The sequence below is a fragment of the Protomyctophum parallelum genome (genome assembly GCF_964188405.1).
Source record: "Protomyctophum parallelum genome assembly, chromosome: 10".
Lineage (NCBI taxonomy): Eukaryota > Metazoa > Chordata > Actinopteri > Myctophiformes > Myctophidae > Protomyctophum > Protomyctophum parallelum.
Window position 1 is genome coordinate 51,318,489 of NC_139704.1, and position 17,500 is coordinate 51,335,988.

At 41.9% G+C, this 17,500-nt stretch overlaps 1 protein-coding gene across 1 annotated transcript in view; it reads left to right on the forward strand.

Annotated features, from left to right (window-relative positions):
* The window catches only part of ubr2 (ubiquitin protein ligase E3 component n-recognin 2), a 150,507-nt gene that overhangs the window by 64,977 nt on the left and 68,030 nt on the right, over positions 1–17,500 (forward strand). The window contains exons 19-24 of the mRNA XM_083774845.1: positions 1,526–1,636; positions 1,811–1,876; positions 6,456–6,575; positions 10,674–10,737; positions 12,398–12,522; positions 14,745–14,797. Coding sequence (XP_083630971.1) covers positions 1,526–1,636; positions 1,811–1,876; positions 6,456–6,575; positions 10,674–10,737; positions 12,398–12,522; positions 14,745–14,797 — 539 coding nt within the window. The remainder of the gene's footprint in view (positions 1–1,525; positions 1,637–1,810; positions 1,877–6,455; positions 6,576–10,673; positions 10,738–12,397; positions 12,523–14,744; positions 14,798–17,500) is intronic.

The window sequence follows — 17,500 nt, forward strand, 5'->3', positions numbered from 1 at the left end:
CCCAATCTAAACTATGGAATGAACTTCCCATTGCAGTCAGAACTACAGACTCACTCCCAATCTAAACTATGGAATGAACTTCCCATTGCAGTCAGAACTACAGACTCACTCCCAATCTAAACTATGTAATGAACTTCCCATTGCAGTCAGAACTACAGACTCACTCCCAATCTAAACTATGGAATGGACTTCCCATTGCAGTCAGAACTACAGACTCACTCCCAATCTAAACTATGGAATGAACTTCCCATTGCAGTCAGAACTACAGACTCACTCCCAATCTAAACTATGGAATGGACTTCCCATTGCAGTCAGAACTACAGACTCACTCCCAATCTAAACTATGGAATGAACTTCCCATTGCAGTCAGAACTACAGACTCACTCCCAATCTAAACTATGGAATGAACTTCCCATTGCAGTCAGAACTACAGACTCACTCCCAATCTAAACTATGGAATGAACTTCCCATTGCAGTCAGAACTACAGACTCACTCCCAATCTAAACTATGGAATGGACTTCCCATTGCAGTCAGAACTACAGACTCACTCCCAATCTAAACTATGGAATGAACTTCCCATTGCAGTCAGAACTACAGACTCACTCCCTATCTAAACTATGTAATGAACTTCCCATTGCAGTCAGAACTACAGACTCACTCCCAATCTAAACTATGGAATGGACTTCCCATTGCAGTCAGAACTACAGACTCACTCCCAATCTAAACTCTGGAATGAACTTCCCATTGCAGTCAGAACTACAGACTCACTCCCAATCTAAACTATGGAATGGACTTCCCATTGCAGTCAGAACTACAGACTCACTCCCAATCTAAACTATGGAATGAACTTCCCATTGCAGTCAGAACTACAGACTCACTCCCAATCTAAACTATGGAATGAACTTCCCATTGCAGTCAGAACTGCAGACTCACTCCCAATCTAAACTATGGAATGAACTTCCCATTGCAGTCAGAACTACAGACTCACTCCCAATCTAAACTATGGAATGAACTTCCCATTGTAGTCAGAACTACAGACTCACTCCCAATCTAAACTATGGAATGAACTTCCCATTGTAGTCAGAACTAGCACTTACCCTAGCCCCTTAGATAGCACTTTCTGTAGACTTAGATAGCATTTTATACAGACTCATAGCATGTTATGTAGACAGCACTATAATTGCATTGTATATAGTCATAGCACGTCATAGTACATATGTATAGCATAGTATAGTATATATGTATAGTTTATATGTATAGTTTCATTATATAGATATTCCACTGTTACTTTCTTAGCTTACGCATGTTTCATGATAAATGTTTTTTATGTAGGTCAAAATGGGTTAAGATAAATGCCTAAATTGCAAATTGTACTTCATGATGTGGTGTGTATTGTTTATAATGGGTGTCAATTTGTTGTGCGTGCGTGCATGCGTGCGCGCGTGCGTGCGTGTGTGTGTGTGTGCGTGCATGCGTGCGTGCGTGCATGTGTGTGTGTGTGCGTGTGTGTGTGTGTGCGTGCAGAGTGAACTCAGCCCCCCCATGCTGATAGAACACCCCCTGCGCTGCCTGGTCCTCTGTGCCCAGGTGCATGCTGGGATGTGGAGGCGGAACGGATTCTCCCTCATCAACCAGGTCTGTCTGTCTGTCTGTCTGTCTGTCTGTACAGACTGTCTGTCTGTCTGTACATACTGTCTGTGTGTCTGTGTGTCTGTCTGTCTGTCTGTACAGACTGTCTGTCTGTCTGTCTGTCTGTCTGTCTGTCTGTTCCAGTTATATCATAACAGATGTATCATCTATGTGTTCCAGATCTATTACTACCACAACGTGAAGTGCAGAGTGGAGATGTTTGACAAGGACCTCGTTATGCTGCAGGTAAACTACCTCGTTAACTACCTCGTTATGCTGCAGGTAAACTACCTCGTTAACTACCTCGTTAAGGACCTCGTTATGCTGCAGGTAAACTACCTCGTTAACTACCTCGTTAAGGACCTCGTTATGCTGCAGGTAAACTACCTCGTTAACTACCTCGTTAAGGACCTCGTTATGCTGCAGGTAAACTACCTCGTTAACTACCTCGTTAAGGACCTCGTTATGCTGCAGGTAAACTACCTCGTTAAGGACCTCGTTAAGGACCTCGTTATGCTGCAGGTAAACTACCTCGTTAACTACCTCGTTAAGGACCTCGTTATGCTGCAGGTAAACTACCTCGTTAACTACCTCGTTAAGGACCTCGTTATGCTGCAGGTAAACCTTTATTGTTATTGTTAGTTTCACCCCAACCTGAAGATATGTAGTCCCAGGGACCGCCCTGAGCGTGCTCTGAAAGAATATATATTCAAAACTGCGCCACATTTTCACTACAGTACAACCTACTGTAACCAGAATGGGTTAAACAGGTAACCAGTGTGAAAATGTATAAATAGCATATTCTGACGGCCTCATACTGTAACCATAATATTTAATAATTTATAAACAGCATATTCTGACGGCCTCATACTGTAACTATAATATTTAATAATTTATAAACAGCATATTCTGACGGCCTCATACTATAACTATAATATTTAATAATGTATAAATAGCATATTCTGACGGCCTCATACTGTAACTATAATATTTAATAATGTATAAATACCATATTCTGACGGCCTCATACTATAACCATAATATTTAATAATGTATAAATACCATATTCTGACGGCCTCATACTGTAACCATAATATCTTACCACTTTTCAAAGACTTTATTAGTATTTTATTAATTTCAAAGATTGCAGTCTATTGATGTGAAGCCCTATAATTACCCCAAAGTGTCACCATGATGTGATACGTCCATGAAGCCATATAATTACCCCAAAGTGTCACCATGCAACTCCTTGGGGTCCAAACGGAGTCCACGCTAAAACCGCCTCCACCCTTTGGTGTGGTTTGGGTTCCATGTGTTGAATCACTAGGGTCAGCGTGGCGTCCATGGTTGTCGTGGTAACCGTGCTGTGTCGTCATGGTAACCGTGCTGTGTCGTCATGGTAACCGTGCTGTGTCGTCAATTTACAATTTACAATTTAGGCATTTAGCAGACGCTCTTAATCCAGAGCGACTTACATTTGAGCAAAAACAAAAGCATGGGAATACATCACATAAAAAGTATTTATCATGAAACATGCGTAAGCTAAGAAAGTAACAGTGGAATATCTATATAGTGAAACTATACATACACTATACATATAAACTATACATCTTTACTACTATGCTATACATGTGTACTATGGCGTGCTATGACTACATACAATACAATTACAGTGCTGTCTACATAACATGCTATAAGTCTGTATCAAATGCTATATAATCCAACAGAAATGCTATCTAAGGCTTTAGGGTAAGTGCTATGGGCCATGATGGAGTCTGAAAAGGTGGGTTTTCAGGCTACGGCGGAAGATTGGGAGTGATGCTGCAGTTCTGACTGCAATGGGAAGTGCATTCCACAGTTTTGGAGCCAGAAGGGAGAAGAGTTTGGGACGTGTGGAGCGTTGTCCCGGCGTTTTTAGTGAGGGTACTTCCAGCTTCCCTGCGTTGGCTGATCTGAGTGCGCGGGAGGGTTTGTAGGGTTCAATCATACTTGTAAGATATGGGGGAGCCATACCTTTGGTTGCTTTGAATGCCAGCATCAGAGTTTTGTATTCTGTGCGGGCAGCGACCGGGAGCCAGTGGAGGGAGCGGAGCAGGGGGGAGACATGTGAGAATTTTGGCTGGTTGAAGACCAAGCGAGCTGCTGCATTTTGGATCAGCTGGAGAGGCTTAAGTGCACATGCTGGTAGGCCAGTAAGGAGGGAGTTACAATAGTCGAGTTTTGACAAGACTGTTGTCTGGATTAGGAGCTGGGCTGATTCCTGGGTGAGGAACGGTCTAATTCGTCGTATGTTATAGAGTGTGAACCTACAGGATCGAGTGACAGCTGTGATGTGAGCTTTGAACGAGAGCTGACTGTCCAGGATAACACCAAGATTCCTGGCTGTTGGGACAGACGTTACCAGGGCGTTGTCTACGGAAATAGTTAGCTCCCGCATAGGGCAGGACTTAGCTGGGAAGAAGAGAAGCTCAGTCTTGTCTGGGTTCAGCTTGAGATGGTTGGAGGACATCCACTGTGAGATGTCAGCCAGGCATGCAGTGATGCGCTCTTCCACCTGAGTGGTAGAGGGGGGGAAGGATAGGAACAGTTGTGTGTCATCGGCGTAGCAGTGATAGGATATATTGTGAGCAGAGATGATAGTGCCAAGGGATTTAGTGTACAGTGAGAAAAGGAGGGGACCAAGTACAGATCCCTGTGGGACCCCAGTTTGGAGGGTTCGGGGGGATGATAACAGACCTTTCCAGGAAACCTGGTAGGTCCGGTCGGTGAGGTAGGAGGAGAACCACTTTAGTGCCGTTCCACCGATGCCTAGCTCCGCTAGGGTGTCTAGGAGCAGCTGGTGGTTCACTGTGTCAAATGCTGCTGATAGGTCTAGGAGAATCAGTACTGCAGAGTGGGAAGCAGCTTGGGCAGCATGTAGTGCTTCTGTGACTGCCAGCAGGGCAGTTTCTGTGGAGTGGGCCTTCTTGAATCCGGACTGGTTGGGATCCAGCAGGTTGTTCTGTGAGAGATGGAGAGAGAGCTGGTTGGAGACGACACGTTCAATGGTTTTAGAAATAAATGAGAGGAGTGATACCGGTCTGTAGTTCTTGACATCTGAAGGGTCAAGGGTTGGTTTTTTGAGGAGTGGTGTTACTCTGGCTGACTTGAGGGCAGATGGGACGCAGCCTGAGGTTATTGAGGTGTTTATGATGGAGGTGATGAAGGGGAGCAGATCAGGTGTGATGGTTTGGAAGATTGGAGACGGGACAGGGTCAAGAGGACAAGTGGTAGGTCTAGAGGATGTTACTAGTTGTACGACCTCGTCTGGGGAAAGAGGAGAGAAGGAGGACATGCATGGTATGTTGGGGTTGGTGTTGGTTGAGTCAGATGCCACTTTATGTGGGAGGGGAGGAAAGGAGCTGCTGATATCATCAACCTTCTTCTCGAAGTAGTTGACAAAAACATCAGCAGTGAGGGATGAAGGTTGAGTGGGGGGAGGGGGTTTAAGGAGGGAGGTGAAAGTGGAGAAGAGCTTCCTTGGGTTAGAAGTACAGGATTGGATTTTGGTGTGGTAGAAAGAGGTTTTAGCAGTGGTTAGTGAGTGGGCAAAGGCAGAGAGGAGTGAGTGAAAGTGTGAAAGGTCATCTGGTAGCTTCGTCTTGTGCCACTTTCTTTCGGCTGCCCTTAGAGGTGTTCGTTCAGATCTGAGAGTTTCAGATAGCCAGGGAGCCGGTGGACATGAGCGAGCTGGCCTGGATGAGAGAGGGCAGTGTTGGTCGAATGCAGATGAGATAGAGGAGAGAAAGGATGAGGTTGCAATGTCAGGTGAGAGGGAGAGGAAGGACTCCAGGGAGGGTAGAGAGGAGAGAATAGAGGATGAGAGGGAGGAGGGGTTTAGGGACTTGAGATTGCGTCGGGAGGTGACGTTCGGAGGGTTAATAGGTTTAGGCGGGAGGGTGGAGAGAGAGAGGGAGAAGGTTATGAAGTGGTGGTCAGACCTAGTTAAGGGGGTAACAGAGAGTGTGGAGGGAGAGCAGGCTCTGGAGAACACAAGGTCCAAAACATTACCAGCCTTGTGAGTGGGAGGGGAGGGAGATGGGGAGAGGTCAAATGAGGCCAGAAGGGATGTAACGGGAAGATATTTCTCTGCGGTAGGAAGGTTGAAGTCACCCAGTAGAATCAGAGGGGTGCCATCTTCCGGAAACGAGCTGATCAGAGAGTCTAGTTCTTCCAGGAAGTTCCCGAGAGTTCCTGGAGGGCGATACAGCACAATGAGGATGAGGGGGACTGGCTGTGATATTGAGATAGCATGAAATTCACATGTGGACAGAGAAAGGTGAGAGAGATTTAAGACACGGAAATTCCATTTGGGGGATGTTAGTAGCCCAGTACCACCCCCTATACCTGTTTGGCGAGGAGTGTGGGTGAACTTGTGTGAAACAGAGAGGGCGGCGGGAGTTGCAGTGTTATCTGGGGGGATCCAGGTTTCAGTCAGAGCAAGGAAATGCAGAGACTTGAGGGAGGCGTGGCCTGAAATTAATTCAGGCATATTCTTCTTGGTAGCTGCTCGGCAGTTCCATAGTCCTCCCTCCACCACAATGTGGTGACTGGGTGAACGAGCTGGGTAGATGAGATTTGAGGGATCTCTGTGATTGTAGGGGTAGTGTCTAGGGCGACATGAGGAGGACAGTATAGGGACGGTGGGAAAACACATTCTAAACAGGTCTAAGAGATAATAATAATAAAGTAATAATAATAATAATGATAATAATAACCGTGCTGTGTCGTCATGGTAAACGTGCTGTGTCGTCATGGTAACCGTGCTGTGTCGTCATGGTAACAGGTGGGGGCGTCCATGATGGATCCGAACCACTTCCTGATGATCGTGCTCAGCCGCTTCGAGCTGTTCCACGTGTTCAGCTCCGTGGAGCTGAGGAAGAGGTACAGCCGAGACACCAACAAGGTACGCACACACACACACACACACACACACACACACACACACACACACACACACACACACACACAGCCACGCACACACACACACACACACACACAGCCACGCACACACACACACACACACACACACACACACACACACACACAGCCACGCACACGCACACACACACACACACACACACACAGCCACGCACACACAGCCACACACACACACACACACACAGCCACACACACACACACACACACACACACAGCCACGCACACACACACACACACACACACACACACACACACACACACACACACACACACACACACACACACACAGCCACACACACACACACACACACACACACACACACACACACACACACACACAGCCATGTACGCAAGCAGCCACGCACACACGCAATGTAGGAACTGGTCTCTATACTGCCTCCCCCTGGCCAGCCGTCGCGCCTGACCTCAACAGTAGAGATGAACCTGTGTAGTTTATGGCTGCTCCAACAGTAGAGATGAACCTGTGTAGTTTATGGCTGCTCCAACAGTAGAGGTGAACCTGTGTAGTTTATGGCTGCTCCAACAGTAGAGATGAACCTGTGTAGTTTATGGCTGCTCCAACAGTAGAGATGAACCTGTGTAGTTTATGGCTGCTCCAACAGTAGAGATGAACCTGTGTAGTTTATGGCTGCTCCAACAGTAGAGATGAACCTGTGTAGTTTATGGCTGCTCCAACAGTAGTAGAGATGAACCTGTGTAGTTTATGGCTGCTCCAACAGTAGTAGAGATGAACCTGTGTAGTTTATGGCTGCTCCAACAGTAGAGATGCACCTGTGTAGTTTTTGGCTGCTCCAACAGTAGAGATGAACCTGTGTAGTTTATGGCTGCTCCAACAGTAGAGATGAACCTGTGTAGTTTATGGCTGCTCCAACAGTAGAGATGAACCTGTGTAGTTTATGGCTGCTCCAACAGTAGAGATGAACCTGTGTAGTTTATGGCTGCTCCAACAGTAGTAGAGATGAACCTGTGTAGTTTATGGCTGCTCCAACAGTAGTAGAGATGAACCTGTGTAGTTTATGGCTGCTCCAACAGTAGTAGAGATTAACCTGTGCAGTTTATGGCTGCTCCAACAGTAGAGATGAACCTGTGTAGTTTATGGCTGCTCCAACAGTAGTAGAGATTAACCTGTGCAGTTTATGGCTGCTCCAACAGTAGAGATGAACCTGTGTAGTTTATGGCTGCTCCAACAGTAGAGATGAACCTGTGTAGTTTATGGCTGCTCCAACAGTAGAGATGAACCTGTGTAGTTTATGGCTGCTCCAACAGTAGAGATGAACCTGTGTAGTTTATGGCTGCTCCAACAGTAGAGATGAACCTGTGTAGTTTATGGCTGCTCCAACAGTAGTAGAGATGAACCTGTGTAGTTTATGGCTGCTCCAACAGTAGTAGAGATGAACCTGTGTAGTTTATGGCTGCTCCAACAGTAGAGATGCACCTGTGTAGTTTTTGGCTGCTCCAACAGTAGAGATGAACCTGTGTAGTTTATGGCTGCTCCAACAGTAGAGATGAACCTGTGTAGTTTATGGCTGCTCCAACAGTAGAGATGAACCTGTGTAGTTTATGGCTGCTCCAACAGTAGAGATGAACCTGTGTAGTTTATGGCTGCTCCAACAGTAGTAGAGATGAACCTGTGTAGTTTATGGCTGCTCCAACAGTAGTAGAGATGAACCTGTGTAGTTTATGGCTGCTCCAACAGTAGTAGAGATTAACCTGTGCAGTTTATGGCTGCTCCAACAGTAGAGATGAACCTGTGTAGTTTATGGCTGCTCCAACAGTAGTAGAGATTAACCTGTGCAGTTTATGGCTGCTCCAACAGTAGAGATGAACCTGTGTAGTTTATGGCTGCTCCAACAGTAGAGATGAACCTGTGTAGTTTATGGCTGCTCCAACAGTAGAGATGAACCTGTGTAGTTTATGGCTGCTCCAACAGTAGAGATGAACCTGTGTAGTTTATGGCTGCTCCAACAGTAGAGATGAACCTGTGTAGTTTATGGCTGCTCCAACAGTAGTAGAGATGAACCTGTGTAGTTTATGGCTGCTCCAACAGTAGTAGAGATGAACCTGTGTAGTTTATGGCTGCTCCAACAGTAGAGATGCACCTGTGTAGTTTTTGGCTGCTCCAACAGTAGAGATGAACCTGTGTAGTTTATGGCTGCTCCAACAGTAGAGATGAACCTGTGTAGTTTATGGCTGCTCCAACAGTAGAGATGAACCTGTGTAGTTTATGGCTGCTCCAACAGTAGAGATGAACCTGTGTAGTTTATGGCTGCTCCAACAGTAGTAGAGATGAACCTGTGTAGTTTATGGCTGCTCCAACAGTAGTAGAGATGAACCTGTGTAGTTTATGGCTGCTCCAACAGTAGTAGAGATTAACCTGTGCAGTTTATGGCTGCTCCAACAGTAGAGATGAACCTGTGTAGTTTATGGCTGCTCCAACAGTAGTAGAGATTAACCTGTGCAGTTTATGGCTGCTCCAACAGTAGAGATGAACCTGTGTAGTTTATGGCTGCTCCAACAGTAGAGATGAACCTGTGTAGTTTATGGCTGCTCCAACAGTAGAGATGAACCTGTGTAGTTTATGGCTGCTCCAACAGTAGAGATGAACCTGTGTAGTTTATGGCTGCTCCAACAGTAGAGATGAACCTGTGTAGTTTATGGCTGCTCCAACAGTAGAGATGAACCTGTGTAGTTTATGGCTGCTCCAACAGTAGAGATGAACCTGTGTAGTTTATGGCTGCTCCAACAGTAGAGATGAACCTGTGTAGTTTATGGCTGCTCCAACAGTAGAGATGAACCTGTGTAGTTTATGGCTGCTCCAACAGTAGAGATGAACCTGTGTAGTTTATGGCTGCTCCAACAGTAGAGATGAACCTGTGTAGTTTATGGCTGCTCCAACAGTAGAGATGAACCTGTGTAGTTTATGGCTGCTCCAACAGTAGAGATGAACCTGAGCCATAGATAGAGTAATGGTTGAGACCAGAGCCATAGAGTAATGGTTGAGACCAGAGCCATAGAGTAATGGCTGAGACCAGAGCCATAGAGTAATGGCTGAGACCAGAGCCATAGAGTAATGGCTGAGACCAGAGCCATAGAGTAGTGGTTGAGACCAGAGCAATAGAGTAATGGTTGAGACCAGAGCCATAGACTAATGGTTGAGACCAGAGCCATAGAGTAATGGTTGAGACCAGAGCCATAGAGTAATGGTTGAGACCAGAGCCATAGAGTAATGGTTGAGACAAAGCAGTGAAAGGTCCTGAAAGATACATAACGTCAGTCTTACCCATTACGTAATCTTTCTGTTTTAGGAACACAAGGCTGTATTTGAGACCCGTTTCTGAATTTGTCTATACAGTGGAACGCTACTCAGCATTAAATCTACTCTCTCCCTCTCTCCCTCTCCCCCTCCCTCTCTCTCTCTCACTCACTCTCACTCCCCTCCCTCCCCTCCCTCCCTCCCCTCTCTCTCTCTCCTCCCCTCTCCCCCTCCCTCTCTCTCTCTCACTCTCACTCCCCTCTCTCTCTCTCTCTCCTCCCCTCCCTCCATCTCTCCCTCTCCCCTCCTCCCTCCCTCCCTCCCTCCCTCCCTCCCTCCCTCCCTCCCTCCCTCCCTCCCTCCCTCCCTCCCTCCCTCCCTCCCTCCCTCCCTCCCTCCCTCACTCCCCCTCTCCTCTCCCTCTCTCCCCTCTCCTCTCCCCTCCCTCCCCCTCTCCCCCTCTCCCCTCCCTCCCCCCTCTCCCCCTCTCTATCTCTCTCTCTCCCCTCCCTCCCTCCCCCCTCTCCCCCTCCCTCCCTCCCTCCCTCCCTCCCTCCCTCCCTCCCTCCCTCCCTCCCTCCCTCCCTCCCTCCCTCCCTCCCTCCCTCCCTCCCTCCCTCTCTCCCTCCCTCCCTCCCTCCCTCTCTCTCTCTCCTCCCCTCTCTCCCTCCCTCCATCTCTCCCTCTCCTCTCCTCCCCTCCCCCCCTCTCACCCCCCCTCCCCCCCTCTCTCTCCCCCTCCCCCCCTCCCTCCCTCCCCCTCCCCCCCCTCCCCCCCTCCCCCTCCAGGATGTGGTGCAGCAGAACAACACCCTGATTGAGGAGATGCTTCACGTCATCATGATGGTTGTGGGTGAGTTTAAAGGGCAATACCACTCATTTTCAACATGTTAATATCCATTAATACACCTTAGAACTGTTTAAAGGAGAATACCACTCATTTTCAACATGTTAATATCCATTAATACACCTTAGAACTGTTTAAAGGAGAATACCGCTCATTTTCAACATGTTAATATCCATTAATACACCTTAGAACTGTTTAAAGGAGAATACCACTCATTTTCAACATGTTAATATCCATTAATACACCTTAGAACTGTTTAAAGGAGAATACCACTCATTTTCAACATGTTAATATCCATTAATAGACCTTAGAACTGTTTAAAGGAGAATACCACTCATTTTCAACATGTTAATATCCATTAATATACCTTAGAGCTGTTTAAAGGGCAATACCACTCGTTTTCAACATGTTAATATCCATTAATACACCTTAGAACTGTTTAAAGGGCAATACCGCTCATTTTCAACATGTTAATATCCATTAATATACCTCAGAGCTGTTTAAAGGAGAATACCGCTCATTTTCAACATGTTAATATTCATTAATACACCTTAGAACTGTTTAAAGGAGAATACCGCTCATTTTCAACATGTTAATATTCATTAATACACCTTAGAACTGTTTAAAGGAGAATACCGCTCATTTTCAACATGTTAATATTCATTAATACACCTTAGAACTGTTTAAAGGAGAATACCACTCATTTTCAACATGTTAATATCCATTGATATACCTTAGAACTGTTTAAAGGAGAATACCACTCATTTTCAACATGTTAATATTCATTAATATACATTAGAACTGTTTAAAGGGGAATACCGCTCATTTTCAACATGTTGATATCCATTAATAGACCTTAGAACTGTTTAAAGGAGAATACCACTCATTTTCAACATGTTAATATCCATTAATATACCTTAGAGCTGTTTAAAGGGCAATACCACTCGTTTTCAACATGTTAATATCCATTAATACACCTTAGAACTGTTTAAAGGGCAATACCGCTCATTTTCAACATGTTAATATCCATTAATATACCTCAGAGCTGTTTAAAGGAGAATACCGCTCATTTTCAACATGTTAATATTCATTAATACACCTTAGAACTGTTTAAAGGAGAATACCGCTCATTTTCAACATGTTAATATTCATTAATACACCTTAGAACTGTTTAAAGGAGAATACCGCTCATTTTCAACATGTTAATATTCATTAATACACCTTAGAACTGTTTAAAGGAGAATACCACTCATTTTCAACATGTTAATATCCATTGATATACCTTAGAACTGTTTAAAGGAGAATACCACTCATTTTCAACATGTTAATATTCATTAATATACATTAGAACTGTTTAAAGGGGAATACCGCTCATTTTCAACATGTTGATATTCATTAATATACCTCAGAGCTGTTGTGTGGATAATAAATAATAATAAAAGTCCCCCCCCATTCAGTGTTTCCTAGAACAAAAAATCTCATCAAGATGTGTTAAATGTAAATGTATGTATTAATTAATGTATGCACACGACTACAATTGCTCTCCTTACAAGTATACAAATGTGTGTGTGTGTGTGTGTGTGTGTGTGTGTGTGTGTGTGTGTGTGTGTGTGTGTGTGTGTGTGTGTGTGTGTGTGTGCACATGCGTGTGTGCGTGCATGTGTAGGAGAGCGCTATGTGTGCGGCGTGGGTCAGGTCCATCCCTCGGAGGAGATCAGAAGAGAGATCGTCCACCAGCTGTCAATCAAACCCATGTCCCACAGTGAGCTGGTCAAATCCCTGCCTGAGAACGTAAGACCTGTCTGTCTGTCTGTCTGTCTGTCTGTCTGTCTGTCTGTCTGTCTGTCTGTCTGTCTGTCTGTCTGTCTGTCTGTCTGTCTGTCTGTCTGTCTGTCTGTCTGTCTGTCTGTCTGTCTGTCTGCCTGCCTGCCTGTCTGTCTGTTTGTCTACCTGTCTGTCTGTCTGTCTGTCTGTCTGTCTGTCTGTCTGTCTGTCTGTCTGTCTGCCTGCCTGTCTGTCTGTCTGTCTGTCTGTCTGTCTGTCTGTCTGTTTGTCTACCTGTCTGTCTGTCTGTCTGTCTGTCTGTCTGTCTGTCTGTCTGTCTGTCTTTAACAGATTCTATACGTAGGACGTCTGGAAACGTCATAAGGATCCCGAAATATTAGTACCTTTGACGTGTGAGGACGTCCTAGCGACTTCCCAGCGACGCGGGCGAGATCAGAATATTCAGAATTTTTCCTATTTTTGTTTTGGCATTTTGCTTTTCGCTTGCCGTATGCTAACGCTCAGTGCAACTATTAGCTTGTCATTGACTCCCATGTTAGCGCGGCGGAAAGAATGACTCGCATCTCCTAATCCAGGGCGCTCTCCGTGGTGATGAATAGAGCGATATGCTGGCGCTTCATTTCTGCTCCTCATCCGTCTCTCCCGCAAAATATGAACGCTTTTTGGAGCGTAAAACAATATATTAAGATGATCGGGGATGTGAGGTATCTTTGTAAAGTCAACTTTTTTAGGAAAGTGTTTCCGGTTCATGGCTTTCAAAGTAAAAGCGATCAGACAACTCTGGCACCCCGGAGCTTCTTTTTTGATGCAGTTCCTGTACTAGATGTGTTTAATGATGTATCTATAGATGTCACCACTGTGTAAACTAATGTTTATATAATATATAGTTAATGTCATCACTAATATAAACTAATGTTTATAGAATATATAGTTAATGTCACCACTAATATAAACTAATGTTTATATAATATATAGTTAATGTTACTAATATAAACTAATGTTTATAGAATATATAGTTAATGTCACTAATATAAACTAATGTTTATATAATATATAGTTAATGTCATCACTAATATAAACTAATGTTTATAGAATATATAGTTAATGTCACCACTAATATAAACTAATGTTTATATAATATATAGTTAATGTTACTAATATAAACTAATGTTTATATAATATATAGTTAATGTCACTAATATAAACTAATGTTTATAGAATATATAGTTAATGTCACTAATATAAACTAATGTTTATATAATATATAGTTAATGTCACTAATATAAACTAATGTTTATAGAATATATAGTTAATGTCACTAATATAAACTAATGTTTATATAATATATAGTTAATGTCACTAATATAAACTAATGTTTATATAATATATAGTTAATGTTACTAATATAAACTAATGTTTATATAATATATAGTTAATGTCACTAATATAAACTAATGTTTATAGAATATAGTTAATGTCACTAATATAAACTAATGTTTATAGAATATATAGTTAATGTCATCACTAATATAAACTAATGTTTATATAATATATAGTTAATGTTACTAATATAAACTAATGTTTATAGAATATATAGTTAATGTCACCACTAATATAAACTAATGTTTATATAATATATAGTTAATGTTACTAATATAAACTAATGTTTATATAATATATAGTTAATGTTACTAATATAAACTAATGTTTATAGAATATATAGTTAATGTTACTAATATAAACTAATGTTTATATAATATATAGTTAATGTCACTAATATAAACTAATGTTTATAGAATATATAGTTAATGTCACTAATATAAACTAATGTTTATATAATATATAGTTAATGTTACTAATATAAACTAATGTTTATAGAATATATAGTTAATGTCACTAATATAAACTAATGTTTATAGAATATATAGTTAATGTTACTAATATAAACTAATGTTTATAGAATATATAGTTAATGTCACTAATATAAACTAATGTTTATAGAATATATAGTTAATGTTACTAATATAAACTAATGTTTATAGAATATATAGTTAATGTTACTAATATAAACTAATGTTTATAGAATATATAGTTAATGTCACTAATATAAACTAATGTTTATAGAATATATAGTTAATGTCACTAATATAAACTAATGTTTATAGAATATATAGTTAATGTTACGTGTGTTTATATAATATATAGTTAATGTTACGTGTTTCTTGTAGGAGAACAAGGAGACAGGCATGGAGAGAGTGATCGACAGCGTGGCGCTCTTCAAGTAAGTTATTATTATTATTATTATTATTGTTATTATTATTATTATCTTCAAGTAAGTTATTATTCTTATTAGTAGCCAGAATCCATTGAACGGACTATAGTGGACAAGAGATCCAGTATAATGTCAGGAAGGGACTAGTGGACAGAGATCCAGTATAATGTTAGGAAGGGACTAGTGGACAGAGATCCAGTATAATGTTAGGAAGGGACTAGTGGACAGAGATCCAGTATAATGTTAGTAAGGGACTAGTGGACAGAGATCCAGTATAATGTTAGTAAGGGACTAGTGGACAAGAGATCCAGTATAATGTTAGGAAGGGACTAGTGGACAGAGATCCAGTATAATGTTAGGAAGGGACTAGTGGACAGAGATCCAGTATAATGTTAGGAAGGGACTAGTGGACAGAGATCCAGTATAATGTTAGTAAGGGACTAGTGGACATAGATCCAGTATAATGTTAGGAAGGGACTAGTGGACAGAGATCCAGTATAATGTCAGGAAGGGACTAGTGGACAGAGATCCAGTATAATGTTAGTAAGGGACTAGTGGACAGAGATCCAGTATAATGTTAGGAAGGGACTAGTGGACAGAGATCCAGTATAATGTTATGAAGGGACTAGTGGACAGAGATCCAGTATAATGTTAGGAAGGGACTAGTGGACAATAGATCCAGTATAATGTTAGGAAGGGACTAGTGGACAATAGATCCAGTATAATGTTAGGAAGGGACTAGTGGACAGAGATCCAGTATAATGTTAGGAAGGGACTAGTGGACAGAGATCCAGTATAATGTTATGAAGGGACTAGTGGACAGAGATCCAGTATAATGTTAGGAAGGGACTAGTGGACAATAGATCCAGTATAATGTTAGGAAGGGACTAGTGGACAATAGATCCAGTATAATGTTAGGAAGGGACTAGTGGACAATAGATCCAGTATAATGTTAGTAAGGGACTAGTGGACAATAGATCCAGTATAATGTTAGGAAGGGACTAGTGGACAATAGATCCAGTTTAATGTTAGGAAGGGACTAGTGGACAATAGATCCAGTATAATGTTAGGAAGGGACTAGTGGACAATAGATCCAGTATAATGTTAGGAAGGGACTAGTGGACAAGAGATCCAGTATAATGTTAGGAAGGGACTAGTGGACAGAGATCCAGTATAATGTTAGGAAGGGACTAGTGGACAGAGATCCAGTATAAGTCATTTTACACTTGGTTTCCATGCTGATAATAGCAGATCTACAAGCTCACACTGCGACGTGTTGAGGTTGCCTTGAGCTTGTCATCACGACGGCATCAAGCCCCGCCAAAATACGTTTTAGTCGACTAAATCACCTGTAGATTTAGTCGACTAAATCACCTGTAGATTTAGTCGGGATGCGGACATAATTATGAGGTTCACACACCGACATAGAGACTACTTCTAACGCGAAACGCGACAGGATAATAAGCTACATAAGATACGACATGATGACAGAATAATAAGCTACGTAAGATACCACATGATGACAGAATAATAAACTACGTAAGATACCACATGATGACAGAATAATAAACTACGTTTATTACGTAAGATACCACATGATGACAGAATAATAAACTACATAAGATACCACATGATGACAGAATAATAAACTACATAAGATACCACATGATGAAAGAATAATAAGCTACGTAAGATACCACATGATGACAGAATAATAAACTACGTAAGATACGACATGATGACAGAATAATAAACTACGTAAGATACCACATGATGACAGAATAATAAACTACGTAAGATACGACATGATGACAGAATAATAAACTACGTAAGATACCACATGATGACAGAATAATAAACTACGTAAGATACCACATGATGACAGAATAATAAACTACGTAAGATACCACATGATGACAGAATAATAAACTACGTAAGATACGACATGATGACAGAATAATAAACTACGTAAGATACCACATGATGACAGAATAATAAGCTACGTAAGATACCACATGATGACAGAATAATAAGCTACATAAGATACCACATGATGACAGAATAATAAACTACGTAAGATACCACATGATGACAGAATAATAAACTACATAAGATACCACATGATGACAGAATAATAAGCTACGTAAGATACGACATGATGACAGAATAATAAGCTACGTAAGATACGACATGATGACAGAATAATAAACTACATAAGATACCACATGATGACAGAATAATAAACTACATAAGATACCACATGATGACAGAATAATAAACTACATAAGATACGACATGATGACAGGATAATAAACTACGTAAGATACGACATGATGACAGAATAATAAACTACGTAAGATACCACATGATGACAGAATAATAAGCTACGTAAGATACGACATGATGACAGAATAATAAACTACGTAAGATACCACATGATGACAGAATAATAAACTACGTAAGATACCACATGATGACAGAATAATAAGCTACATAAGATACCACATGATGACAGAATAATAAGCTACGTAAGATACGACATGATGACAGAATAATAAGCTACGTAAGATACCACATGATGACAGAATAATAAACTACGTAAGATACGACATGATGACAGAATAATAAACTACATAACATACGACATGATGACAGAATAATAAGCTACGTAAGATACCACATGATGACAGAATAATAAGCTACGTAAGATAC